This window comes from Pyrus communis, chromosome 2, assembly GCF_041283825.1.
Source record: "Pyrus communis isolate YQ-2024b chromosome 2, ASM4128382v1, whole genome shotgun sequence".
Classification (NCBI taxonomy): domain Eukaryota; kingdom Viridiplantae; phylum Streptophyta; class Magnoliopsida; order Rosales; family Rosaceae; genus Pyrus; species Pyrus communis.
In genome coordinates this window covers 21,243,939-21,271,853 of record NC_142566.1, presented here as the reverse complement: position 1 = coordinate 21,271,853, position 27,915 = coordinate 21,243,939, and the positions used below count along the sequence as shown (strand labels likewise).

General features: G+C 44.6%; 2 protein-coding genes across 2 annotated transcripts; one reads left to right on the top strand and one right to left on the bottom strand.

Annotated features, from left to right (window-relative positions):
• Positions 1-1,697: 1,697 nt before the first annotated feature.
• LOC137747491 (AAA-ATPase At2g18193-like) lies at positions 1,698-23,056 on the top strand. Its single transcript, XM_088686682.1, has 3 exons — positions 1,698-2,352; positions 7,639-8,132; positions 22,458-23,056. Exons 1-3 carry the CDS (start codon positions 1,845-1,847, stop codon positions 22,839-22,841), a joined length of 1,386 nt encoding a protein of 461 aa, XP_088542808.1. The 5' UTR covers positions 1,698-1,844; the 3' UTR covers positions 22,842-23,056.
• Positions 23,057-25,704: 2,648 nt separating this feature from the next.
• LOC137747490 (AAA-ATPase At2g18193) lies at positions 25,705-27,632 on the bottom strand. The gene is made up of 2 exons (XM_068487612.2): positions 26,562-27,632; positions 25,705-26,367 (listed from the first exon to the last, which is right to left on the bottom strand). Exons 1-2 carry the CDS (start codon positions 27,549-27,551, stop codon positions 25,912-25,914), a joined length of 1,446 nt encoding a protein of 481 aa, XP_068343713.2. The 5' UTR covers positions 27,552-27,632; the 3' UTR covers positions 25,705-25,911.
• Positions 27,633-27,915: the final 283 nt, after the last annotated feature.

Genomic DNA, 27,915 nt, shown 5'->3' with positions numbered 1-27,915 from the left:
TAGAAAAGTATGCGGTTTCACTTTTAGACATAAATTTAGGGTTGTAGTCTTCAACCCTAATCATTTCCCCTATATAATGCATCTACACTAGTTCGTGGCAAAACTTTTATGAAGACAATTTTATTTTAGGGTCCCTCAGATATAATTCCGTGCAACATTTATTTCCTTGACAAAAACTCATCTCATTTTAAACATCCAAATAAAACCCAAGTTTGAAGTAGACCGCCATGTAAACAAATAAATATCTATTATTTTCAAACTATTTACAATTGCGCCACAACACTCTAATTATGTTAATGAATTTAATTTAATTATCCACCATAATTGTGGTAAATAAGTGCCTTATTATTATAAAATTATCTACTTTATACTTCTCTTACCATCATATGTTTCATTTCTTTTATTTGTTTGACAATCATTGTAGGTAAATTACTTTGCATGTATGCATTAGGCACATTTTGTTAAAATTATATATATGCGTGCAAATAATTTATCTATATTTTTATGTAAAATAATATGTAATTAATTAATTTTGAATCAATTGGCTAAAAACATTTATTTATTTTGTAGGTAAACTATTTGTCATGTGATAATACATATATACTAGCCACATTTTGTTATTATTACATAGAGTGTGCAATCAATCGACATTCTTTTATTTTGTAGGTAAATTATTTGCATGTAGGTAAATTTATATATATATATATATATATTTTTTTTTTTTTACAAAATATTGGTATTTAATTAATTTTGAATAAAAGTATTTATTTATTTTGTAGCTAAATTATTTTGCACGTGTTATTACATGATTTACGAGGAACTTATATTGTTATTATATATATGTTGTGCAAAATAATTTACCTATGTTATATTTAAAATATTGATAATTTTGGATAAAATAACTTTTTGATATTTGTAGGATATACTAATTTACTTGTTAGCATCATGAGAAAACAAATATATAAGGACCAATGGTATCATGTAAATTTTTGTTATTAAATGCATAGGAATCATGACATTTAATTTTTTTTCCAAATCCCCATAATGTATTTGAAGACAAATAATGTAAAATAAAATGTAGATAATAAGTGAGAGACCCAAAGTAAGTGTTATTAGGGGTAATTTAGACATAAAAAATACAAATTTTGCCAAGTCAAACTTAATTATGGCTATTGCTTAGTTGGAGCCTAGTCATTGGGTTTTTGTTAGAAAAACTTACCATGATGAGTTTTAGTTAAACAAAATTGAATTCTAAGGGGTGTAATCATATTTTTTGTTTATTTTATGATGTCATGGGCAGATCATGTTTGGTTTTAAGTTACTCATGTTTTGATGTTGCGCAACTTTGCAGGTGGGTTGCGCGCATGCAAGACATAAAACCTAACACCTCTCTCTCTCATTTTAGATGTAGAGAATAACTTGTATGAGTGTCCCGTCTCAATAATACATAGACATGTATAAACTCGTGTCATTCAATTTGTTTCTCTTGGTCCAACTCACAATTCCCATCTCGAAAACATAGTCAAAATTCAAACCACTGTGGTACAGCATGTACCGATTCTTCACGTGAATGAAAATATTTTTGGACAACATATTAGGCAAGATATTTTGTTTAGACACTGAAATTTGTATGCTCGTACTCTCTGTATGTCTTGCCATTTTTGCTTGTGTACTTTACTACCAATTCAAACTTTGATCTGCATCTCTCTGAAACTTTCTAAGAACAGAGACAGAAGAAAGAGATCACTTCTTGGACACTAAGCTACCTCCAAGAATTAAAATATAAATTTCAAAATTTAAATATATAATTAGCTCAACTTCTCCACAAGACACCTTTTTGTAAGATGAAGACAATGTTTTCTCTCAACAATCCCAGAGAAATGCCCACAACGGTGTCGTCTTTGTTCTCAGCCTACGCCTCCTTCGCCGGATCCATGATGCTGGTCCGTTCCATTGCCAGAGACCTCTTCCCACAGCCCCTCCGCTCATACATTTTCTCAAAACTCTCTCGCCTTTTCAGTACCCCTTTCTCCTCCATAACTCTCGTCATAGAAGAGTCCTCCGGTGCCGCACGCAACCAGGTCTACGCCACCGCCGAGGTCTACCTCCGGACCATCAACAACATTGCTCCTTCCACTCACCGCTTCCGTGTTGGAAAAAATATCCGGCAAAAGAACGTCAGCCTCGCCCTACACAACAACGGACAGCTCGAAGACGCCTTTGACAATGTGAATCTGACGTGGCGTGTCAAGGTGAGGAAGGAAAAGTCTGGTGTTGAACAGCGTCAGTTCGAGCTGAGCTTCCACAAAAAACACAAAGACAAAGTGATGGAGTCCTACTTCCCCTACGTGTTAGAGTATAATCAAGGGTAGATATACTGCCACGTGTCAGCTCAAGATATGAGCAATTAGTTAGGATTGTTGGAGAATCAGTTGTGATGTAATGGCTTTTCTATAAATAATAGTCTGATGTAATAGCTCAAGTAAGAAAATATAGAAATACAGTTTTATAGAAATTCCTCTCTCTCTAAGTTCTGTCTCTCTCTAAATTCTTTCGTTTTCTTGGTAAATGGCTAATGCTTAACATGGTATCAATCGCCTGCATTGCTTGCGCATCTTCGATCCTCTAGTTGCTTCCGCTACTTGCTGCTCGTCGAGTTCTTCGTCTTCTTCCCACAACGATTTCTGCAATTGGTGTTGTGGTTCTTCAAAGATTGGATTGGTTTCTTCTCATTCGATTTCTAGGGTTTCTGGTATTGTCATTCGATTCTCTTCAAGATTACAATTTTTCTGCCCGCCAGGTGTTTGTGATATTGCCTCTGTTAAATTTCTCAACTAATATACGAAATTATGGTGACTGCCTCTCAACTTCAGATTGTTCAATCTCCCATAACTTCTCTTGTTTCCACTGTTTCTGCATCTGTTCATGTGAAATTGGATGATTCTAATTACCTCAATTGGCCACTGTTTCTGCATCTGTTCATGTGAAATTGGATGATTCTAATTACCTCAATTGGCAATTTCAAATGCAATTGTTGTTGGAAGGACATGGGATTATGGGATTTGTTGATGGATCTACTCCTTGTCCTCCTCGCTTTGTTCAACGTTCTGGAAATTCTAATGTTGATCCGAACACTGAGCCTGTTTTATCTACTGTGGAAAATGAGGATTACATTGTCTGGAAAATGCATGATCGGGCTTTAATGCAATTAATCACTGCAACTTTATCTCCAGTTGCTGTTTCCTGTGCTATTGGCAGTGTTAGTTCTCAAGATTTGTGGACTAGATTGAAGGAACAATTCTCCACTGTTTCTCGAACCAGTATCTTTCAAATGAAGTCCAATCTACAAACAATCAAGAAAGGATCTGATAGTGTGTCTCAGTACTTGCACAAGATCAAAGAAGCTCGAGATTATCTTTCTGCTGCCGGGGTACACTTTGCAGATGAGGACATTGTGATTCTTGCACTTAATGGATTACCTCCCGAATATAATACTTTTCGATGTGTGATTCGGGGCCGTGAGAATGTTATATCTCTTAAGGAGTTTAGATCTCAACTTCTTGCTAAGGAGCTAATTGTTGAAACTCATGTTCAGGGTCCACTTTTGTCTGCTATGGTTGCAGATCATTCTTCGGCTATCAAACGATCTCCATCTCAGTTTCATGATAATCCTGGTCAATCTAGTTTCTTCTCAGGAGGGAACAGGCAGTTTACTCATCACAAACAAAAGGGCAGGGGCAAGTTTCATCAAGGAGTAAAATTCAACAGACAGTCTTATAATGTGTATCCTAATTCAACTTCAGGAGTTCTTGGTTCTTCTCCAAATGGGTATAGTGGTGGATCTCTTTCAGTCATTTGTCAGCTATGCAACACATATGGTCACTCTGCATCTCTTTGTGGATCGAGATCTCAATCAAAACAAGGTTGTCATATCTGTGGAAAGGCAAACCACTCCACTTGGTTTTGTTTTTATAATGACAAGGGGCCAAATTACATTGGTGCTTCACAGTTTCATCCCTCCCAAGTATCAATGTCTGCTTCTCAGTCTTCAAATCTGCCTCATATGCATGCTATGAATACTGTGGTTAATCATCACTCTCAAGGCTCTTCTTCTCAGAACTCTCCCCAGTTTTGGCTTGCCGATTCGGGTGCCTCAAACCATATGACTGCTGACCTTCAAAATCTGTCTTTAGCCTCACCATATCCCACTACTGAGCTTGTGCAAACTGCCAATGGTGAAGGTTTGACTGTGTCTCATATTGGCAGTAGTGTTATCAAGCCTTCTACCTATCCCATTAAATTGAATTCTGTTTTATATGTACCAAAGTTGACTCATAACCTGTTATCAGTTCATAAAATCTGTCTTGATAACAATTGTTGGCTCTTATTTGATGCCTATTATTTTTGGATCCAGGACAAAGCCACAGGGAGGATCCTCCACAAAGGCCTTTGCAGTAATGGACTTTATCCCATACCAACTCTTTCTCAATCCCGATCTTCAATTCATCCGGCTATTGCATGTCTTGGACAGCTTGTCAAATCCGGTGTTTGGCACAACCGCTTTGGTCATCCTTCTAATCTTACTACCTCATTGATGCTGAAAAATGCCCATATCACATGTGCTAAAGATGTTGTGTCCACTGTGTGTCAAAGTTGTTTAGAGGGTAAATTCACCAGGTTGCATTTTTCCCCTAGAACTCATCAATCTTCCATTCCATTTGAAATTGTACACAGTGACCTTTGGGGTCCTGCTCCTTGTAGTTCTATTGATGGTTTCAAGTATTATGTCACACTAATTGATGAGTGTACTCGTTTTTGTTGGATATTCCCTCTTATAAATAAATCAGATTTCTTTGACACCTTTGTGAGTTTCTGTTCTTTTGTTAATACTCAATTTTCTACTACTGTCAAAATATTACAAACTGATGGTGGTGGTGAGTATGTCAATCACAGGGTGCATTCCTTCTTAAAACATCAAGGCATTCTACATCACAAATCTTGTCCCTATACACCTCAACAAAACGGTTTAGCTGAGCGTAAACATCGGCATGTTATTGAAACCACAATCACATTACTTCAACATGCTTTTTTACCCCCTGAATTCTGGTCTTTTGGTTGTCAAACTGCTGTGTATCTTGTTAACCGAATGCCTACCACTGTTTTACAAAATAAATCCCCTTTTGAAGCTTTGTATGGTAAACTCCCTATCATTTCACATCTTAAGATCTTTGGCTGTTCATGTTTTCCATTTCTCAGCCCTTATAATGCATCTAAATTACAACCCAAGACCATCAAGTGTGTCTTCCTTGGTTATGCTTCCCAATACAAGGGTTATATTTGTTTTGATGTCTCATGGCACAAGTATTACATATCCAGGCATGTGGTGTTCAATGAGTTAGAGTTTCCATACAAAGCCTTGTTGTCTCAGAAGCATCAGTCTTATCTACCTGAGTCTTCTAGCACTATTTCACATTCCTCATTAATTCCCACACTAGATACCATTTTGGTTTCCTCCTCCTCTACCCGCCCTCTTTCAGATCATACACACACTGTTTCTGCAACCCACGAGTCAGTGCCACTAGCATCTATTTCTCCTGCAGGATCTCAGCCTCAGTTACCATCACAGTCCATTACTGCTGGTCACAATGTTTCCTCCACGCTCCATGTGGATTCTATACATAGTCATGTTGATTCTATAGGCTCCACATTTAGTCCTAAGCCCTTGCCAGTGGTCCTGCCTATTGCTCCCATTAATTTGCATCCTATGCAAACTAGGAGCAAAAGTGGTATTGTCAAAAGAAAGGCATTACTTGCCACCTTGGAGGAATCCAGTGAAGTGGATTTATCTGTTATTGAACCCACATCCTATAAGACTGCTCTTCAGGTTCCAGTTTGGTACAAGGCTATGCAGGAAGAAATTCATGCACTTCACTCTCAAGGCACTTGGTCCCTGGTTTACTTACCATCTCAGAAGAATCTTGTAGGCTGTAAGTGGGTGTTCAAACTCAAAAGGAATGTTGATGGGTCAATTGGTCGACATAAGGCTCGTTTGGTTGCAAAGGGCTTTAGCCAAGAACCTGGTTTAGATTTTGGGGAGACCTTCAGCCCTGTGGTCAAACCAACTATAGTTCGGTTAGTTTTATCCCTTGCTGCTCACTTTGGCTGGTCTCTTAGGCAATTAGATGTGAAGAACGCGTTCCTGCATGGTGTTTTGCAAGAGGAGGTCTATATGTCACAACCTCCGGGCTTTGAAGATTCTAGCCATCCCCATCTTGTTTGTAAGCTTCATAAGTCTCTCTATGGCTTGAAACAAGCTCCTCGAGCATGGAATGAACGGTTCACTGCCTTTCTTCCAACAATTGGGTTCAAAACAACATATTCTGATTCTTCTCTGTTCCTAAACACCATTGGTAGTGATGTTGTGATTCTGTTACTCTACATTGATGACATTATAATTACTGGAAGCTCCATCACTGTTATCCAACAGGTTATCCGGTCACTTACTTCTGAGTTTGATCTTAAGGATCTTGGGGAGTTACATTATTTTCTTGGCATCCAAATCACTAGAACAGATTCTGGTTTGTTTCTCTCCCAGTCTAAATATATTCAGGACCTGTTGCAGAAGACAGAAATGCTCGAGGCCAAGCCTTGTGATACTCCATGCTTACCCTATAACAGGCTTTTGAAAGATGATGGCATTCCGTATAATAATCCAACTGCCTATAGAAGTATTGTTGGTGCTTTACAATATCTTACCTTTACTCGTCCAGATATCTCATTCTCTGTACACCAAGTCTGTCAGTTTATGCAAAATCCTATGGTTTCTCACTTTACTGCCGTAAAGCGAATCCTACGCTATTTGAAAGGCACAATGCAGCTTGGTCTTACTTACTCCAAGAGTGACTTGACAATACGAGCTTTTAGTGATGCGGATTGGGCGGGTGATCCGAATGATCGCCGGTCAACCACTGGATTGGTAGTGTTTCTGGGTTCAAATCCCGTTTCCTAGTCTTCCAAGAAACAGCAAACTGTTTCTCGGTCTTCCACAGAGGCTGAGTATCGGGCTATGTCTACTACCTCTGCTGAGATTGATTGGATATTACAACTCCTTGAGTTTCTGCAGGTTCAAATATCTTCTCCACCTGTCCTTTTTTGTGACAACTTGTCGGCTATAGCGTTGTCCTTTAACCCTGTTCAGCATCAACGGACGAAACATATTGAGGTGGATGTTCATTTTGTACGGGAGCGGATTGCCAAGAAGTAGCTTGGAGTTCAGTTTGTGTCATCTCGGGAACAGTTTGCAGATATTTTCACTAAGGGTCTTAGTGCACCCTTATTTCACACTCATTGTAACAATCTCATGCTTGGCTCATCCAAACATGCGATTGCGGGGGGATGTTAGAGTATAATCAAGAGTAGATATACTGCCACGTGTCAGCTCAAGATATGAGCAATTAGTTAGGATTGTTGGAGAGTCAGTTGTGATGTAATGGCTTTTCTATAAATAATAGTCTGAAGTAATAGCTCAAGTAAGAAAATATAGAAATACAGTTTTATAGAAATTCCTCTCTCTAAGTTCTGTCTCTCTCTAAATTCTTTCGTTTTCTTGGTTAATGGCTAATGCTTAACACTACGTACTTGCTAGGGCTGACGCCATCAAAGAAGAGCAAAGGGTTGTGCAGCTTTATTCCCGCCATTTAATGTCTGATATTGATTTCAAAGGCAGGTGCACATGGGGTTCGGTGAATCTGGAGCACCAGTCTACGTTCGACACGATGGCGATGCACCCCGAGACGAAGAAGATGATTGTGGAGGATTTGGAGAGGTTTGTGAGGAGGAGGGAGTTTTACAAGAAGGTGGGGAAGGCTTGGAAAAGAGGCTACTTGCTGTACGGTCCGCCCGGGACCAGAAAATCCAGCTTGATTGCCGCCATGACTAATTATCTCAAGTTTGATGTGTATGATTTGGAGCTCACTAGCATTCAAAACAACAATGAGCTGAGGAGGATTTTGTTGTCCACGACAAATCGTTCGATTTTGGTAATTGAGGATATCGATTGCTCTGTGGATATGCAGAGCCGGGAATCGAATAAAAGGTCTCAAGATATCTCTCAACGATCTGCTTCTAACAAGGTTAGAGTCCTCAATAGTTCTCGTAATTTTTTTAGTCTAATCTAATTTTTAGTGGATATTTAACTAACCTTCAATCCATAATCTTAGATGAATAGTATTTTACTATCGTCAAATCTTGTTGTTTGTAACTCTTTGTTAGCTAGATGACTTTGGAATAGATGTGTTTGGGCCCGAAATATTATTGCTGGGCCGAGCAGCAGGATGTGCTCGGCCCAAGGAGATGATAAATACTATGGGCCGAATAATAAGGCCCGGGCCAGCTGGCAGGGTCGGCCAAATCCCATCAGAGGTAATCCGGATAAATAGAAAGGTCGAGGAAATCCTGATGCAATTAGGATTCTCGACCAGCAAGGAATGAAGTCCCGAAAAGAAGGAAAATTCAGAATCCCAGTAGGAGTAGGATTGTTCGAGGAAGAGGCGAATTGGGAAAAGGACTCCCGATCCAAATCGGAGTCAGATTCAAGGAATGGGGGACTATAAATACAAGAAATCATGCAACAGAAAAAGACCTTCACAATCAGCATACAATTGCCCTGCGCAAAACCTCTCAAACACCTTGAGTTTTTTCCTTTTCTTTTCCTGCCGACACACCTTCAGTTTGGATAAACAGCACTGTGGAAGCGCCCGGCGAGCACCTTCAGTTTGGATAAACAGCACTGCTGCCGCAGAATCAGCCGACCGAGAAGCACCTTCAGTTTGGATAAACAGCACTGCGTCGAGGTCGACCGATTATCTATCCAAGTCTCGGTCGAGAAAGGTTTTCGAACCTTTGTTGGCAGAGGTCACCTTGCTAAGCTTTCTCGGCATAGTTAGGTGTTACGAATCGCTTTGCTCGGCATACAGGACGCCGAGTGGTTTTATGATTGGATACTCGCAAGTAGGTTTCAGGGTTCGGCATTCCGACGGCCGAACTACGTTTACCATCAAGACATACATCACGTTCGAGTACCTGTGCCCATACATCTTGGTCTCGATTCGACGTGCTTATACTCTCACGAATATAATCACGGTGACCGAATCGGGCTCCGACGATTATTGAACTCCGCAGAATTGGCAGCCTTGTCTTCAGGCTGTAGAACTCAGAGACCGAGAGCGTTCCTTCCTCGGTCGCAATCGCAAGATACAGAAGTCAACGACGCGCTCCAAGCGACATCAACAAATTGTACTCCTCGGCCGAGCTCGGCCGACGAGTTGGCACGCCCCGCATTCAACCGAAGGACGTAGTTAGCTTACTAGTTGCTCGGCCTGCGCGCCACGTAGGTTTTGTAATTATTAGGGTCAACATTTTGGCACGCCCAGTGGGACCATTTGTGCTAAACCTTCGGAGTTCATGACCATTGAGACACGGTCTACGAAGCAGAAAACAACCATGGGAAAGTCAACGACTGACTTGCCAGTGCAAGGCCTTGGGCAGGATTTGCACTCTACAAAAAATCCGATCATAATTGCGCCGCCCGAGGCCACAAGTGTAACACGCCGGGAGAATGAGGTCTGTCTCGGCGGGCAACCTTACAACCCCGCAGTCCCGAATCAAACAGCTGGGATGTTCATGGAAGGGATTGTGGAAGATTGTGATGACGATGGTGGGGAAGGTTCCGATCCACCAACTAGGACATTCCTTCGGAGACGACTAGATGAACAATATCGTCAGGTCGAGCAGTCGATTGGTCAGAAGATGAATGATTTGCTAGACGCAATACGTAGTAACAGCGATACACAGACCAGAATGCTTGAACTACTGGTTAGTAAAGCCTTCGAAGATGGCCAGGTCGGCCAGCCTCGGCAGCTCCCGACGAATTTGCCCATCCCAGCCGAGAGAGGGTCCGCTCGGCCACAACCAGTCCTCTTGGAAAGAAGAGGACCAGGAAATAGAGCCGAGGGACCAAGCCAGGGAGAAGAAGCCGCTTCCGTAAACATCTCCGAAGTCCAGAGGATGATTGACTCGGCCCTGAAGAAAGGGGCGAAGTTTCCAAAATTTATCCATCCATACCCAGCTTATGTAGAAAGGTTTGAATACCCACGAGGATTTAAGATCCCCGATTTCAGCCTCTTCGCCGGTGAATCATCTTTATCCTCACTAGAACATGTGGCTCGGTTCACAGCGCAGTGTGGGGACGTCAATAGCGATTTCTACAAACTACGGTTGTTTAACTTTTCACTGACAGGCTCAGCTTTCGCCTGGTACATTAATCTTCCACCCAACTCCGTGCAAAGTTGGGAAGAGTTGGTCGAAAAGTTCCATGAACAATTTTATCGGCCAGGGATGGAGATGTCCGTATCATCGTTGGCCAGGATGGCTCAAGCATCTGACGAATCTCCAATGGAATACCTAACAAGGTTTAAGTCGGCCAGGAATTGGTGCCGAGTACCACTCCCGGAGGTGGAGTTCGTCAGGATCGCCCTTAACGGATTAGACGTGGAGTACAAAAAGAAGTTTCTGGGGGCAAATATTCGAGATATGTACGAACTTGCTCAACACGTCGAACAATATGAGTATCTGCTCCGAGAAGAAAAGATATCCAAGTCACCATCCCGGGGGACGTTGTATAAGAACCCCACGGTGAGCTATGCATCGGCCGAAAGTGAAGACCCTCAGTATGTTAGTGTGGATGCGGCCGAGATAATAATAGACAAACCCTATGTTTGCAAGGCCTTGGCGCAAGTAAATACCAAAGACGCCAAAACCCGTTTGGCCACCGAGGAAACGAGTAAGTCATCAAAAGTATACACTTTTGATATCACCAAGGCTGATGCAATTTTCGATCAATTATTGGCAGCAAAAATCATCAAGCTTCGGCCGGGACATACTATCCCTAAGGCCGATGAATTAAAAGGAAAGATATACTGCAAATATCATAATTCTAATAAGCATGCAACCAATAATTGTGTTGTGTTCCGGGACACAATTCAAAGTTGGATCGAAAAAGGAAAGTTGAAATTTCCGGAAAAGATGGCGGTCGATGTTAATCCTTTCCCTTCCGCAACGATTGGTATGGTGGATGCTCACCTTCCCAGAAACAAAGGGAAGGCCGAATATGTCCCGGTGCAGCATATCCGTAAAAGGAATGGTCAAACAAGACTAAAGCTTGATATATTTTCAAATGCACCACCAACGGAACAATCGGTGCGACCCGCCGATGAGCCGATGACGAGGTCAAATTCCGACGAAACTTGTGGATCGAAGGTTTTATGTGACCATTGTAAAACAACAGTTGAACCTGGGAAGAAATCTTCAACCCCACCAACGGCCCCTACGGCGTCATCAAAGGGATTAGGTCCACGACGTCAAGTGTTCGACCGACTCGGCCCACAAGTAAAGCCGAAAGAACAGACCTCGGTCAGGCGGCGTCTTGACTTCGCCGCACCCTTCTACAATGAGGATTATTATTCGCGCAATGCCAACAGTTCGGGCTCGCCAGTTGATCGCAAAACTTTCAAACCACCAAGGACATCGGATCAACGCTGGTACAGTTACAATTCTCCGACAGGTTTGTATACGGCGCTGTCCAAATCCCAAAAACGTCGTCGTCAACGGATAGATTGCATGGCTCGGCGACGAGAAGCGCAGGCCAGCCCGGCCAACAAATGGCAACCAAAAAAGGCCGTGGAAGATAGTAGCGAACGGCCAACCCCGACTATCATGACCGAGTTAGCCGAAGGCAAGAAAGTAGCGGATGCTAATTTCGAAACCACCATTGAGGAGGCTGAGAAACGTATTAAGATCCTTCTCCGGCCTGGGGAAACGAGAGCTCGTCTAGAGTACTTTACACAAGAGGCCGAAAGGAAACTGTCTCCGTTACCACCGCGCGAGTCGTTTATCAAAATACGGCGCAACTTACACCCTCCATTCCTCGGTGCATCCATGGAATACATGCGAGAATTTCATAAGAAATACTCCGCAAATGATTTGTACGGACTCCCCAAGGCATGTCAGGAAGCCCTCGACTTAGCGCTGACTTGTCCTGATGCCGAGCAAATTATCCAGAAAACTTCTGATCCAGCCATTAAAGCTCGGTTTCAACATATACGGGAGGCTCGGGTCCTGGGTTTTGAGGTCGATCCTTATACAGATATCGACACCGCCGAATTACCCTTCTCGCTTGAAGACCTCCAGCATTTACGTTATCATTTCGAAGTTTTCTCGGCTGTATCGCTTTTTGGCCTCACGGCCGACGAGGAACAACGGATAGCACGGTTGGATACGTATCTAGACACGAGGAACGCCCGTATTGCCTATGAAGAACGAGCCCGTGTAACCAAGGATCAACATGAATCTTCGGCAGTCAACATTGTCGAAGGAAATCGCCCACCCACATTCGATTTGGTTCCTACTTCTCAGATACCGGCTCTTACCGAGGAACTCAAAAGTTTAATTCAGGATGTTCCGCCAACTACTACTGAGGCTAGTTCTGCAGACGACGATGACCACGAGCCAATGGGTCCCTCGGTCCTCGAACATATGGAGATCAGTATGGTCCACGTCCTACCAGCCGAATTCCAGCCAGGTACCCACCAGTCGAATTTCTTGGACGGGGACGTAGTTACCGAGGAAGCAACGCAAGTAGACTTCGTCGCAAACGACGACGATAGAGAAAACCGAAGCGGGGACAACCTTACGGCGGCTTTGGCCGAGCTATTTCCCCGCTCCCCTTCGGTTAATCTCCAACACCTGAAGCCGTTGTATGTCACGGCTCATATCGAAGGATTCCCCATTTCTAAGGTGTTCGTCGACTGCGGTGCCACAGTCAACATTATGCCAATCTCCGTCATGAAGGCTTTACGCCGTTCTGATAGTGAACTCATTCCGTCAGGGATTACTATGAGCAGCTTCGTCGGTGACAAGTCTCAGACCAAAGGCGTACTTCCGTTGGAAGTTAGCATTGCCGGTCGTCAACATATGACAGCTTTCTTTGTCATTGATTCCAAGACCGATTATAACGCATTACTTGGTCGCGACTGGATCCACCAAACCAGTTGCATTCCGTCATCACTCTACCAAGTCCTCATCTTTTGGGATGGCAAATCGGTCGTGGTCCACCCAGCCGATAACCAGCCATTTGAAACCAACATGATTCAGGCTCGCTATTACGATGATCACGTCGGCTACATCACCCTCCAAGGCCTTAACGAGGATGGGCGGCCGACGAGAATTTCGGTACAGAAAGTAATTGAGGTCGGCGCCGAGACTGTCCAACAGGATTCGGCGAGACTTGGCTTGGCAGATCTAGTCACCAACGCCGATGATTGAGCACACCACGCAAGAAAGGCGTCAGGCCGCGGTTTCATCTACAATGGAACGTCTGCTGGCCCATTGGTACGCCATTACCAAGCAACCGCACTCGGGCGTCAATTTAATCGAATTTCTGGCCGAAGCAGATAACGGCCCCGTTCTTTCTTTCGATAAAGTTCAGGCTGCGCCGGCCGAACTCGAAGACCATCGGCCTCAAGTCAAGGACCCGTTGGAGGAAGTTAACGTAGGCACGGCCGAGGATCCTCGAACATTGTTTATTAGCGCGTTACTCCCACCGTCCATGAAGGTCGAACTACGGAAGTTACTCCACGAATTTAAAGATTGCTTTGCGTGGAGCTATCATGAAATGCCCGGCCTCGACCGAAACCTTGTAGAGCATGAGCTACGCATCAAGGAGGGGTGTAAACCTTTTCGACAGCCTCCTCGACGATTTTCGAACGAAGTACAGCTCGGCATTAAGGAAGAATTAGTTCGGCTTCTGAAAGCCGGATTTATTAGGACCGCACGGTATGTCGAATGGTTGGCCAATATCGTCCCCGTGTTAAAGAAAAGCGGTGCCCTTCGCATTTGCATCGATTTCCGTAATCTAAATCTGGCTACTCCCAAGGACGAGTATACAATGCCGATTTCAGATTTATTAATTGATGCCGCAGCTAATCATGAACTGCTCTCTTTTATGGACGGTCATGCGGGTTATAACCAGATTTTCATCGCCGAAGCTGACGTCCACAAGACGGCTTTCCGATGCCCGGGGGCACTTGGTACTTATGAATGGGTCGTCATGCCTTTCGGCCTCAAGAATGCCGGCGCCACATACCAACGAGCCATGAATATGATCTTCCACGACTTAATCGGTACAATCGTCGAAGTTTATATCGATGATGTGGTCGTGAAATCCAAACGTCGTCAAACACATCTGGACGACCTGAGGCAAGCGTTCCTTCGCATGCGCAAGAACAACCTCAAGATGAACCCGGCCAAGTGTGCTTTCGGTGTTTCGGCCGGTAATTTCCTAGGATTTTTAGTGCACCACCGCGGTATCGAAGTCGACGAAAATAAAGCTCGCGCCATCATTAGCGCCCCACCACCAACGACAAAGAAGCAGCTCCAGTCGTTACTCGGGCAGATAAATTTCCTCCGTCGCTTCATCGCCAATTCGGCGGGTAAGATGAAGGCATTCTCTACGCTCTTGAAACTTAAGGATACCGACAAATTTGAATGGCGCGAAGAACATCAAATGGCATTTACACAAATCAAGGTGGCTCTTTCAACCCCACCCGTGCTCGTTCCACCATGTCGCAACAAACCCTTGAAATTATACATTTCGGCAGCTACTGAATCCATTGGTTGTCTCCTCGCTCAAGACAACAATGGAGGGCGTGAACAAGCGATCTTTTATCTTAGCCGAAATCTGAATTCACCAGAGCTCAATTACTCCCCTGTCGAAAAACTGTGCTTAGCTTTGTTTTTTGCTGCGTCCAAGCTTCGGCATTACATGCTCCCATCAGTAACGCAGGTCATCGCCCAAACAGACGTAATTCGATACATGCTCACTCGGCCTATTGTCAAAGGCCGAATCGGGAAATGGACGCTCGCGTTATCCGAGTTCAGCCTTCAGTATGTACCCCAAAAGGCCGTCAAGGGGCAAGCTCTCGCCGATTTCTTGGCCCAACACCCTTCTCCTTATGGTTCTGAGGGAGACAACGTCGATATCGGTTTCATCACCACGCGCGATAGTCATTGGACTATGCATTTTGATGGTTCCAGCACTTCGACCTCGGCGGGTGTGGGAATTGCAATTCAATCGCCTGACCACTGCCGATGATATTTTTCCCTCAAGTTAGATTTCAGCTGCACCAATAATCAGGCCGAATATGAAGCCCTCATTATCGGCCTCCACGTTTTACACGATCTACGGGCCTCCCGCGTTCTCGTCCTCGGTGATTCCGAACTGGTGATTAACCAGATAAACAGCCTGTTTCGTTGCATGAGTTGTACTTTAGCGCCCTATCACATGGTCGCCACCTACCTGGCCGAGTCGTTCGAACGGATCACATTTGAACACATTTCACGCATCCACAACACAGACGCCGACGAACTCGCCCAGATCGCCTCCGGAGCACAACTCAAGGGGGGCAAACTAGGCCGAATTGCAGTCACAAGTCTGCGCTCATACCCAGCCTTGATTAATCGGCAAACTCTCCAGCGCGCACACGTAATACGCACAAGGGTAATGTCTCTCCCATCCTTACTAGAACGAGGAGATCCCGTGGAAATATGTGCTGTCGAAGTAGAACCAGATGATTGGAGAAGGACGATGTTACGATACCTCGATAACCCCAATGGGAAACATGACCGAAGAACGAAGGTCCACGCCACGAATTACGTGTCGTACCAAAATGAGTTATACCGCAAGGGCGAGGACGGGTTACTACTATTGTGCCTCGGCCCACAAGAGGCCACCCAAGTAATGGCCGAGGTACATGAAGGAATTTGTGGGGCACATCAGTCCGGACGAAAGATGCGTTGGTTGCTCCGACGACACGGTTATTTCTGGCCCAATATATTAAAAGATTGTATCGAATATGCACGGAGATGCGTCCCATGCCAAATTCATGGACCTGTACAGAGAGCCCCGGCCGAATTACTACACTCGGTCACTAAACCTTGGCCGTTCAGGGGTTGGGCAATGGACGTAATTGGCAAAATCACGCCATCATCAGGGGCAGCGAAACACGCGTGGATAATGGTAGCAACTGACTATTTCACTAAGTGGGTCGAGGCAAGGTCATACGCCGAATTAACTGCTAAAGAAGTATGCAACTTCGTAGAAGAGAATATTGTGACCAGATTCGGCGTGCCAGAAACGATCATAACTGATAATGGCACTATATTTACGGCCGATAGGTTTAGGGAATACGCGGCAAGTTTGAATATCCGACTGGAGCAATCTACGCCGTATTACCCACAGGCAAACGGGCAGGCCGAGGCAAGCAATAAAGTGTTGATCGGCATCCTTGAAAAAATGGTAAAAGAGAAACCAGGGTTGTGGCATTTGAAGTTAAATGAAGCATTATGGGTATACCGAACTTCACCCCGGTCGGCTACTGGAACCACTCCCTACGCGTTGACTTATGGACACGACGCTATGTTACCAGTCGAATTGAGTATAAGCTCGTTGCGAGTAATTGAGCAGAATGATTTGTGCAGTATTGAATATAGTCAAGCGATGCGACAAGAGTTAGAAGACTTGGAAGAAAGTCGAATCGACGCGGGTAACTTGTTGATAGCACAAAAGAAAATTGCCGAGCGAGCATATAATCAGCGTGTAAGACAAAAAACGTTCGGCGAGGGAGAACTGGTTTGGCAAACTGTGTTGCCTGTTGGAATAAAAGACCCCAGATTTGGCAAGTGGTCGCCAAATTGGGAAGGGCCATTCATCGTTCACAAAGTCCTCGGCAAGGGGGCATATCATCTAAGAGATCGGACGGGTTCAGTTCACAAATTACCGATTAATGGAAAGTTTTTAAAGAAGTACTATCCAATTACATGGGAAATGCAAGAGTAAGACCATTGTATTGAGAGCAAGACGACCATTGTATAGCAAAACGACCATTGTATTGATAACAGAAAATCATTACAAGTACAAATACAATGATGAACTCCTAAGGGGTCGAGGGGAGGTAAGTCTCAAGGGCAGCTTTCAGCTCCAGCCACTTCGCCTCGCTCAAAATTATCTCAGACTGCCGCGTTTTCTTGTTGCACTGCAGTTGCTGGATACGCCGTGCGCCGGCAGCGAAGGCCGTCAGCCGAGCCTTGTTAGCCTCAAAATCCTTCTCAAGCTCGGAAGCAGCAGCCGACCTTTGACGTTGAAGGTCAGAAATCTGACGCTGGAGGTCAGAGATCTGGAGATCAAACTCGGTCAGCTTTGCTTTCTTCGCTTTGAAAGCCTCCATCTCTACTCGGCCAGCCTCATGCGCAACCTTGGCCACCTTCAAATCGTCCTCGGCCTGTAGGGCACGCTCAAAGATAAGAAAGTGTTGTCGAGTCCGCTCCAGGAGGTCGGTCAGGAAAGAGATGCCCTCCGGGCTCAGGTGACCACCGCTGGCAAGGTCATTAAGACACTCCCCAACAGAGTCAAGGCCCTTGCTCCGGAGAGCTTGGGAAGCAGTCAGAGATAGGACTTCGTGCAGCTTCACGAAGACTTCGGCGGGCGTGTCTCCTGCCGATTCGGCCGGAGCTGCAGAGGAGCCGACCTCCCCGGTCGTGCTTTGAAGCAGAGCGTCAAGTTCCACTTCCCACGATGGCTGTGCGCATAAAAGGAAAATATTAGGGAAAGTAAGGCGTGATATGGTGCATAAAGAAAAAGGGGATTGTTTTAGACCTGCTGAGAGGAGACTTCGGCCATGCCCTCTGGGTCATTGCTCGAACCCAGGGAGCTTAATGGCCGAGCCCAGTGCCTTAGACCGCTACGCAATTCACGCGGCCGATGGAGTTTATCTACATTTGATGGCCACGACGGCGGCCAGGAAATATAGACAACGCCCCTCGGCGCGTAAAATTGCCGGTGAAATGAATGTTCAGGCACCTGACATTTAATATCGTTTCAAAAACAATGTCACAAAAAACTCAAAACACAAAAGAAACAATACTTACAAAGGCCGAAGAGACTTCCTGTGGAGGAATGGGAGGGTCTTCGTCCTGCGGGTGGATCGGTGACTCAGCCGTGGCCTCAGGATCGACCATGGGTCTCTTGCCACGTTCCGCCGCAGTAGGACGTGGTCGAGCGGTCACCTCGACTACAGGAGGAGGATGGACGGGAGGAGAGTTGACTGGTCGACGGCGGCGTTGCAGCGGGACTTCGTCACTCTCGCTCTCGACATCCTGAACAAAAAGAGAACAGTTAGCATTACGATCAGAAACCTAAGGAAGCAAGTGAAAACAGAATTATACCTCCAAAACGACCGGTGGAGACAAGGGTGCCTCAGGTGCCGCGACCGACTCCGAAGCTAGAGCGGGTGCGGCGTTTGGATCTGCCGGGGAAACGGCTGGAGGATTCGAGGTTGGGGAGGCCGCAGCTGCCGGCACAGATGGAGAGCCGGCGGGAGCAGGCGTCCCAGTAGTATCACTGGGAACGACATGAATTTCCCGGTCGCCCTTCTTCGCCAATTTCTTGACACGTTTAGAAGGGCGAGGGGTCTCCTCCGCAGGCTCGGCCTCTCGGTGGGGGCGCTTGGAAGGCACCGTTCGCTCGGTGACAAGGATTGCCTTCTTGGGCACTAGCTTCTTCGCCTTTGGCACCGCAGCGATTACTTCGACCGCCTTCGACCCACGACCCCCTGGAGCAAAGTAATTAATAACAGGGACGAGAAATAAAACAAAAGGAGGAAAGAAACGGAAATACTACCTTGGGCCGACTCCTTAGGGTGAGTCGAGGATGCTGATCTGGGCCGATCGCCGAAGATTTTCTTTACCAGATCTTCGGCCGGGGCGCCGAAGAAGTCTCCGGTATATTCCTCCCACCAATCCCCGAAGGTGTCAGTTCCCAAAGACTCAGGAACCGTCGGCCGAAGCCGAAATTTCCTGCACTTCTCCTGGAACTCCTGGTCTGACGTCTTGCATTCCCTTTCAGAGGAACCAGTAAGACGTCCCCGACTTAGGAGCGACCGAGAGGCGAGCAGGGGGACTGGACAGCCTTGAAGATAGCCGAGCTGCCGGGCGAGAAAATGAGGGTGATAAACCTCCCAGCTGGCTCGGCGAGCATCGCAACCAAGAGGAAGGTCGCGAGCCAAGACAAACGACCCCCAGCGCTGGCGGATGCCCGCATCCTCAGACTCGGCCCATGCTGCCGTAGGGAGTCTAAGCGAGGATGGGTACTCCTGGCGCCGGCACACCAAGAACTCGTCATCCGAGAGGACGTCGAGGCTGAGGAAGTGTTTGAAAACCTCGGCTGCCCGGTGAGGTGGCGCTGGTCGAGAGGCCAGTTGAAGGCCGAGGGCGGCCGTTCGCTGGAAGGCAGGAACCTTCGGTCGAAGGGTGGAGAAGTAGACCTGCAACCAGAGTTGGAACACCCAGAGGGGTCCGTTCTGGTGCGGGTCAATCTTGCCAATGGTCGCCTCGGCCAGGCAGCGGTAGAGGTTGGCGAGGATGGCTGGACTGAGCGCCAGCAAGCGACCATTAGCCAGTGCCTGGGCCACCGGCATATTCTCCACCAGGCATTTATTTGACCTGGTACAACAGATGAATTTGTTGTACCAGTAGAAGAGGAAGGCCTCGTGCTCTCCCTTCCTAAGACCTTCTTCGCCTCGGCCGGCGAAGTGAAGAATGAGCGTGTTATAGTTGAAGAAATTCTTGTGCAGCTTCTGAACTTCTTCCCTTGAGGGCTCCCGGTCGTCCCGGCTTAGCGTCTCGACGGCCCTTTCGTCGAATAGTGCCTTCAGGTCGAGAGGAGAAGGGTATCCGGAAAGGGCAGCGTCAATAGGAAGGCCGGTCGGGGAAGTCCCAAGGATGGCCGAGACGTCAAGGATTGTGGGGCCGAGTGGGCCGAAAGGCAGGATCATGGTGTTGGTGGCCGAACACCATAGACTCAGGGCCGCCATAAGCAGCTCCTTATCCATGGCGACCTCCATGGTCGACAGGATGATGGCATCATAAATACCTAAAGCCTTCCATTCCTTGGAGAAGAATGTGCTCATCCGGTCGACCCAGGCAGCCCAAGCCGCAGTAGTCGACGGCCAGGCTCCCTGAGGCCGCGCCAGAGTCCATTTCGACCAGTCGAACCCCTGCAGCAGGGGTGTTAGGCACTGTTCCTTGAGCAGGTTAGTGACAGACGACGGCACTGTGTCTCTGAAAAGGGGACCCAGAATTTGGTGGGTCGTGGCCATGTCTTCTTCAAATCGTAGCGTCTTGACGGCGCTCCGGTCGACGAAATCCTTGCACTTGTTGATCTCATCAGAGAACTTTGAAATGAAGGAGGCCATTTGTGGAGAAGAGATGTTTCTGGAAAAAGAAGGTATTGCAGAAGAACTGGAAGGTTTGATTTGAACGAACAAGGATGAGGAATTTGAGATTTTAGAATTTCTGAAAGCGTAAAAGGCAAATGGCAGAAATATGGGTATTTATAGGCCTTTCAGGATGAATATCAAACGTCTGGGATTCAAAAGGCACTGGTTCAAATTGGGGGGAAATTTAACCGGGAAAGGCTCAATCATTTCGGATATTTTGGGAAACTGCGAAGAGGGGATCGAGGAGTCGAAAATCCAGGACGCACGATTGCGTGCGACGCCAGTTTTAAGGCATTAATAAGGATGAGACGTTTCAGTTAGCGCACGGTTTCGAGGCCCACGATTGAAAGTTTTAAGAGCGGCGGAGAATCGACACATGGCCACGCTTTGGGGGCAGCAAGAAAAGTGCAATCATGCTTCATAAATGCGCAGGAATAACGGTCATTAAGTTCAAAAAAGCAATAAACGTTTTCGCTTCTTCAAGGTCGAGGCCCGACCAAGAGCTAACAGTCGGCGACCTCAGAAGCGAGGGGGCAATGTTTGGGCCCGAAATATTATTGCTGGGCCGAGCAGCAGGATGTGCTCGGCCCAAGGAGATGATAAATACTATGGGCCGAATAATAAGGCCCGGGCCAGCTGGCAGGGTCGGCCAAATCCCATCAGAGGTAATCAGGATAAATAGAAAGGTCGAGGAAATCCTGATGCAATTAGGATTCTCGACCAGCAAGGAATGAAGTCCCGAAAAGAAGGAAAATTCAGAATCCCAGTAGGAGTAGGATTGTTCGAGGAAGAGGCGAATTGGGAAAAGGACTCCCGATCCAAATCGGAGTCAGATTCAAGGAATGGGGGACTATAAATACAAGAAATCATGCAACAGAAAAAGACCTTCACAATCAGCATACAATTGCCCTACGCAAAACCTCTCAAACACCTTGAGTTTTTTCCTTTTCTTTTCCTGCCGACACACCTTCAGTTTGGATAAACAGCACTGTGGAAGCGCCCGGCGAGCACCTTCAGTTTGGATAAACAGCACTGCTGCCGCAGAATCAGCCGACCGAGAAGCACCTTCAGTTTGGATAAACAGCACTGCGTCGAGGTCGACCGATTATCTATCCAAGTCTCGGTCGAGAAAGGTTTTCGAACCTTTGTTGGCAGAGGTCACCTTGCTAAGCTTTCTCGGCATAGTTAGGTGTTACGAATCGCTTTGCTCGGCGTACAGGACGCCGAGTGGTTTTATGATTGGATACTCGCAAGTAGGTTTCAGGGTTCGGCATTCCGACGGCCGAACTACGTTTACCATCAAGACATACATCACGTTCGAGTACCTGTGCCCATACACCTTGGTCTCGATTCGACGTGCTTATACTCTCACGAATATAATCACGGTGACCGAATCGGGCTCCGACGATTATTGAACTCCGCAGAATTGGCAGCCTTGTCTTCAGGCTGTAGAACTCAGAGACCGAGAGCGTTCCTTCCTCGGTCGCAATCGCAAGATACAGAAGTCAACGACGCGCTCCAAGCGACATCAACAAATTGTACTCCTCGGCCGAGCTCGGCCGACGAGTTGGCACGCCCCGCATTCAACCGAAGGACGTAGTTAGCTTACTAGTTGCTCGGCCTGCGCGCCACGTAGGTTTTGTAATTATTAGGGTCAACAAGATGTTATAACTCAATTAACATGGTATCAGAATCATCGAGACGCTTATCTAATGTAGCTCAATTATACTAAGTAACATTAAGTAACAAATTTACACGCTCTAATACAGTAGATTAAAGTAAAAATTCTGAAACAAAATCAGTTGGTTGAAAGGCACAAAATGTTATATGCATTGGGATAAGGCTTGCATTGCACATATAAAGCTAGGTGAAGATGATATTACATTACGTTCATTTTGGTTCGATTCGTTTCGGATTTCTTTTTATTCGACACTACTTTTTTTTTTTTTTTTTTTTTTTTTTCCTTTCTTTTTAAGCCTCAGTTTGGCTGTTTTTTTTTTTTGTGTTTGTTTTTTGAACCCACCCCTAATGATGATGCATTGACATGTTATGACAAATTGGATATAGCAGTTGACACTTTCAGGCCTACTGAATTTCACCGATAGGCTGTGGTCGAGCTGCGGCGACGAGAGAATTATCGTGTTCACAACCAACCACAAGGATCAGCTAGACCCTGCATTGTTGCGTCCAGGTCGAATGGACCTGCACGTTTACATGTCCTATTGCACCGCAGCTGGGTTCAGGATCTTGGCCTCCAACTACCTTGGCATTCAAGAAAACAACCGTCATCGCCTCTGCGGAGAAATTGAAGCGCTGATGGAGAGCACAGAGATTACCCCGGCAGAGGTTGCTGAGGAACTGATGAAAAATGATGATCCTAATGTGGCTCTTCAAGGACTTGCCAATCTGCTCAAATGTAAGAAGACCGCCAAGAGCAATGAAACGGAGGATTAAGGGAAAGCAAGGAGATTAAGGTTCAGAGGAGTAATTAATTAAGCTAGTTTTCTTTCATCTATGCTTTTATAGACATCAACGTTAATTTCATGTCGTATCAGTTTGAACCTGGGATTGTTAATCCATCTGTTGTTCATATGTGCCCGTTAATTTGGTTAGTTCGTTTGAACTTAATTAAGCTAACCGAAAGTTAATCATGAGGTTGTGTACTTTTATTCTTAAGTTCGCATGCTTGTTAGTAAGCACAACATTAATGTATGTGTCAGTATGAATTCCAGCTCAAACTCAATCCATCCAGCAGAGTTCTTAAATAAGAACAATCACGGTATAAAATGAGTATAAAATAAATATAGAGACAAAATGAATCTCTAATGGATCGGCAAATGAGTCTCTAAAGTATATGAGACTCACTGAATACTTGGTGTATATATCTAAATATAAGGACTGTATAGGGGCTCAACCTTCGTTAGAAAACAAGACCAACAACCTTGGTTTTTGTTGTGCGGTTGGAGTTCAATCGCTTCCCACGGGAATAGGATCCTCTTCGGATTCTTTTTGTGGGGATCTAGAATTAATCGTGTTCGTTCATCGTACATTTTACAGTTTAAAATCATTTTATATTTTAAATTTAAAATTAAATATAAAAATATCTAACTAAAACTGATTTGATCGTGCGAAATACAATAAACATATATGATTAATTAATCTCTGAATCCTCATAAAAAGGATCCGAAGAGAATCCTGGTCCCCTCCCACGGCTCGCCTGCAGCTGGCCCAACAACTTGCTTGCTGCTGTCCCAAACTCCCAGCGCACATGGCCTTTTACAAAAGTGAAAAACACAAACATTGGTAATGACCTACGTCTCCCCTTAAAATTTCAAACGTTGTGGATTATTTCTCAAGGGCTTGTTTGGTATCTCGCAATCATTTTTCAAGTTGTGGTAAAAAGACAAGCATAAATTTAGGTTTTGAATGATGACCAAAAACAAAATCTAGGTTTTGAATGCTAGTGTTTTTTGGAAACTTCGTCGACAAGCGAAAAACATTTGGTGTCAAGATTTGAATTTTTTTAATTAAAATGTTTATAAAAATATTTTACAACAACGTAATGTTAAATTAATTCAAGAAAAAATTAACATAAACAAAAAATGTGCATATAATCAAATTATCACATGAAATTGTAAAATTTCAAATTTAGGGCTTGTATTATAAGAACTCTATACTATTAGAGACAATATTCCTTTAAGGATACAAAGATTCTTTTTAAGTACTCAAAAGTGGTGATGGGAATAGGGACTCCCATTGGAGATGCTCGAACCTCCCAAAATCAAACTGAACCGGGTATACTCGGGTTGGTTTACGATTCTTGGCTAATTAATCTAATATGAAATTAAGTAGACCGGTTTATCTTATTTTTATTTTGTTAATTTTATTTTCTACATGTCTTATTCTTGATGGGTGATTCTATAGTGAATCTTATAGAATTGATCATGATGAAAATGCTCAGGCAAACAAGGGTTGGCTTAGTTGGTAAGGTCCTTACCTTGTGTGTCGCCCCACCAAGGTTTGAGTCCTATTGCCAGCAGTTTTTGTTGGTGCACGACCTGTAAATTTCTACGTAAATCAGTGGCAGCTAGCAGTTAGGTGCCACGCATAAACCTTTCCAGCTCGAAGTTGTGAATATACCCTGAAATTGGTGGTGAGAGTAACCAATCTCCCTCTAAACTTGTAGCAAACAAACAAAAAAACAACACAGAGAGGTTGAGGGAGCAACGGTTGGCAAATCTGAAGGGAGCAAGGATATTCCCGATTGGTGGGTTTGTACAAGAGATATATTAAACCCAATTTCTCAAAAGTCTAATAAATGTGAGCCAAACTAAACTCGACCAAACCAAATCAAACCATTTGTATATTGGTTCAGTTGATCAAATTGATACGGTCATTCTTGTGGAAGATCAAATGTACCTATCCGGTTAAATATAGGGCTCGATTTTTAAGATGTTCAAAGAAATTCAAATTGAACTAAATCATGCTCAACCGCAACTAAACCTCCACAATTAATGTATCAATTTCTAAAGCCTTGTTCTCCTGCCCATTTATTTCATAGAAGAGAATGACCAACACTTTTTTTTTTTTCGTCAACAAAGCGGCCAACATTAAATTAAAGCTCATTTAGTTAAATCTCAATTATTCACTTGCGAAAAAAAAAGAAGAGAATTTTCACAATTTCCTATTCAACCAACAAGAACAAAAACAGAACTTTTGAGCCCATAATATTATAACCCACAGCCCAAAAACAACTTCTAAAGACTAGAGAAATTTTTTATTGTGATGGGAACACGGGTGGTACATCATGAGTTTTTATAGAAGTGGTGAGAAATTTTATTTTTTAAATTATTAACTTTTTAACACATATACTCTACCATTTGTATAGTGACACGTGATGTATCATCTCGTCTACTAGTCGCACTGAAAAATCTCTCCAAAGGTTGCATGTGCAATGTGCAACTTCCAAATATGGACATGGATCCTCTCTGTATCCAGTTGTTCTAATATATCTAGTCAAATCATCCGAGACATTAAATTTGATCAAATGACTAAAGTTATTATAATTTTTAAAGTGAGCTTCTGATTGTAGCCACTAGATCAAATTTCAATAGCCCGAATGATTTGACTAGGTGAATTAGGACAACTGAATCGGGAGAGTATCCATGTCCTCCAAATATTAGACGTGAGTCAAACCTCCGGACCAAATTGGACTGTGCCTGTGCAATGTGCATCGCACGACAACAGCTCCTTCCTGCTCCTTCCAGCTCAACAAACAATAATGGTAGTCCCAACAAGAAAAGGACTAGAAATTGACTTGAGTTAAATTAAACCAATTACCACGTTTACTACTATTTCCAGTTTCAAACTGCATACCAAAAAGCATATATCAAACCCAATTAATTAGCTTAATTAAGTAGTTCTCAATTACTAACTCTATATCTAATTAACAACCTTCAAGTTCACTGCATGTCGTTGTACTTTGATTCCTTTTAGTAATTTGGAAACCAAGTTGAACCAGCTATTACTCGACTGCTTCACCTTCATCACTGGCATTGTGATCCGTCTTCGGCCTCTTCGCTTTTCTGGCCTCCTCCTCCTCCTCCTTTCTTTTTTCGCTCTCGATCCTCTTACGTTTGAGAAAATTGACAAGTCCTCCAAGGGCAACATCAACATCGTCGCTTTTCATGAGCTCCTCAGCAACCTCTGCAGGGGTCACCTCTGTGCTCTTGATCAACTCTTCGACTTCCGCGCAAAGACTATGAGGGCTGTCCTCATGAATATCGAGGTAATTAGAGGCCAAGACCTTGAATCCACTTGGAGTGCAGTATGACATGTGAATGTGCACGTCCATTCGCCCTGGACGTAGCAATGCAGGGTCTAACCGATCCTTGTGGTTGGTCGTGAACACGATAATTCTCTCGTCGCCACAACTCGACCACAAACCATCGATGAAATTCAGTAGCCCCGAAAGCGTCAACTGCGGCAGCCAATTTTTCAGGGTTAACAAATGAACATAACATCTAATCCGAAATCATCTAATTAACAAAGAGTTGAGAGACGAAAATCTAACATAGTACGGCTTTAATATGTACAAATTACCAAAGTATGAAATAAAAATCGGATTAGATATAAGCGATTACAAAAACACAAGTACTAACTGAAGAGATTGACCTTGTTAGAAGTAGAACGTGTAGGGTCTTGAGACTTATCCTCCGAGTTATCCCGGTTCTGCAAATCCACAGTGCAATCGATATCCTCAATCACCAAAATCGAACGATTCGTGGTGGACAACAACAACTTCCTCAAATCACTGTTGTTCTGAACGCCACTGAGCTCCAAATCATACACATCAAACCTGAGATAATTAGCCATGGCGGCGATCAAGCTCGATTTTCCCGTTCCCGGTGGACCGTACAGCAAGTAACCCCTTTTCCAAGCCTTCCCAACCTTCTTATAAAACTCCTTCCTCCTCACAAACCTGTCCAAATCCTCCACAATCATCTTCTTCATCTCCGGTTCCATCGCCACCGTGTCGAACGTCGACGGGTGCTCCAGATTCACCGAACCCCATTTCCTCTTGCTGTACGAACGATCGTACTCGGAGCACAAATGGCTGGAGTAAAGCTTCACAACCCTTTCCTCTTCTTTGATGGCGTCAGCCCTAGCAAGCACGTACGGCAAGTAGGACCCTATCACTTTGTCCCTGTGCTTCCTGTGGAAGCTGAGCTCGAACTGACATGTGTTCCCGTACTTTTTATTCTCCGTCACCGTGTACTGCCATGTTAGATTGACGTTCTCGAAGGTGTCGGCGACTTGCTGGTTTTTGTCCATGGCGCAGCTGACGCTCCTCTGCCGGTTTGTTTTTCGGACACGGAGGCTTTTGGTAGAAGGGCTGATGTTGATGGTCGGAAGGTAGACCTCGGCGGCCTGGTAGACCTGATTGCAGGCAGCGCCGGAGTACTCTTCGATGACGAGAGTTATGGAGGAGAGTGGGGTGAAAAGGTAAGAGAGTTTGGAGGAAATGTATGAGCGGAGGGGCGGCGGGAGGAGGTCGTTGGCCATGGAGCGGACCAGCATCATGGATCCGGCGACGGAGACGTAGGCTGAGAACAGAGACGACGCCGTGGTGGGCATTTCTTTAAGATTATTAAGAGAAAACATGTGTTGTAATCTTCTTCTTACAAAGTGGTGTCTTAAGAAGTTGAGAAGTCGAGAGTGAATTGTATGTATAATTTATACAAGGAAATTGTAGTAATGATCCTTCAACTTTAATTAATCTAGAGCAATGATTTTTTAATTAAAAATCTATTACCATTGGTCACTCAACTCATCAAAATATGTAGCTATGGTCATTTTCGTCAACTTCGTCAGAATTTTGTCAAAATAAGTTATGTTGGAAGGATCATGGTTACAATTGAGATCTCTCAACTCATCAAAACCTGTAACTATGATCATTTTCGTCAACTTCGTCAGAATTTTGTCAAAATGAGTTATGTTGGAATGACCATTGCTACAATTGGGTTAA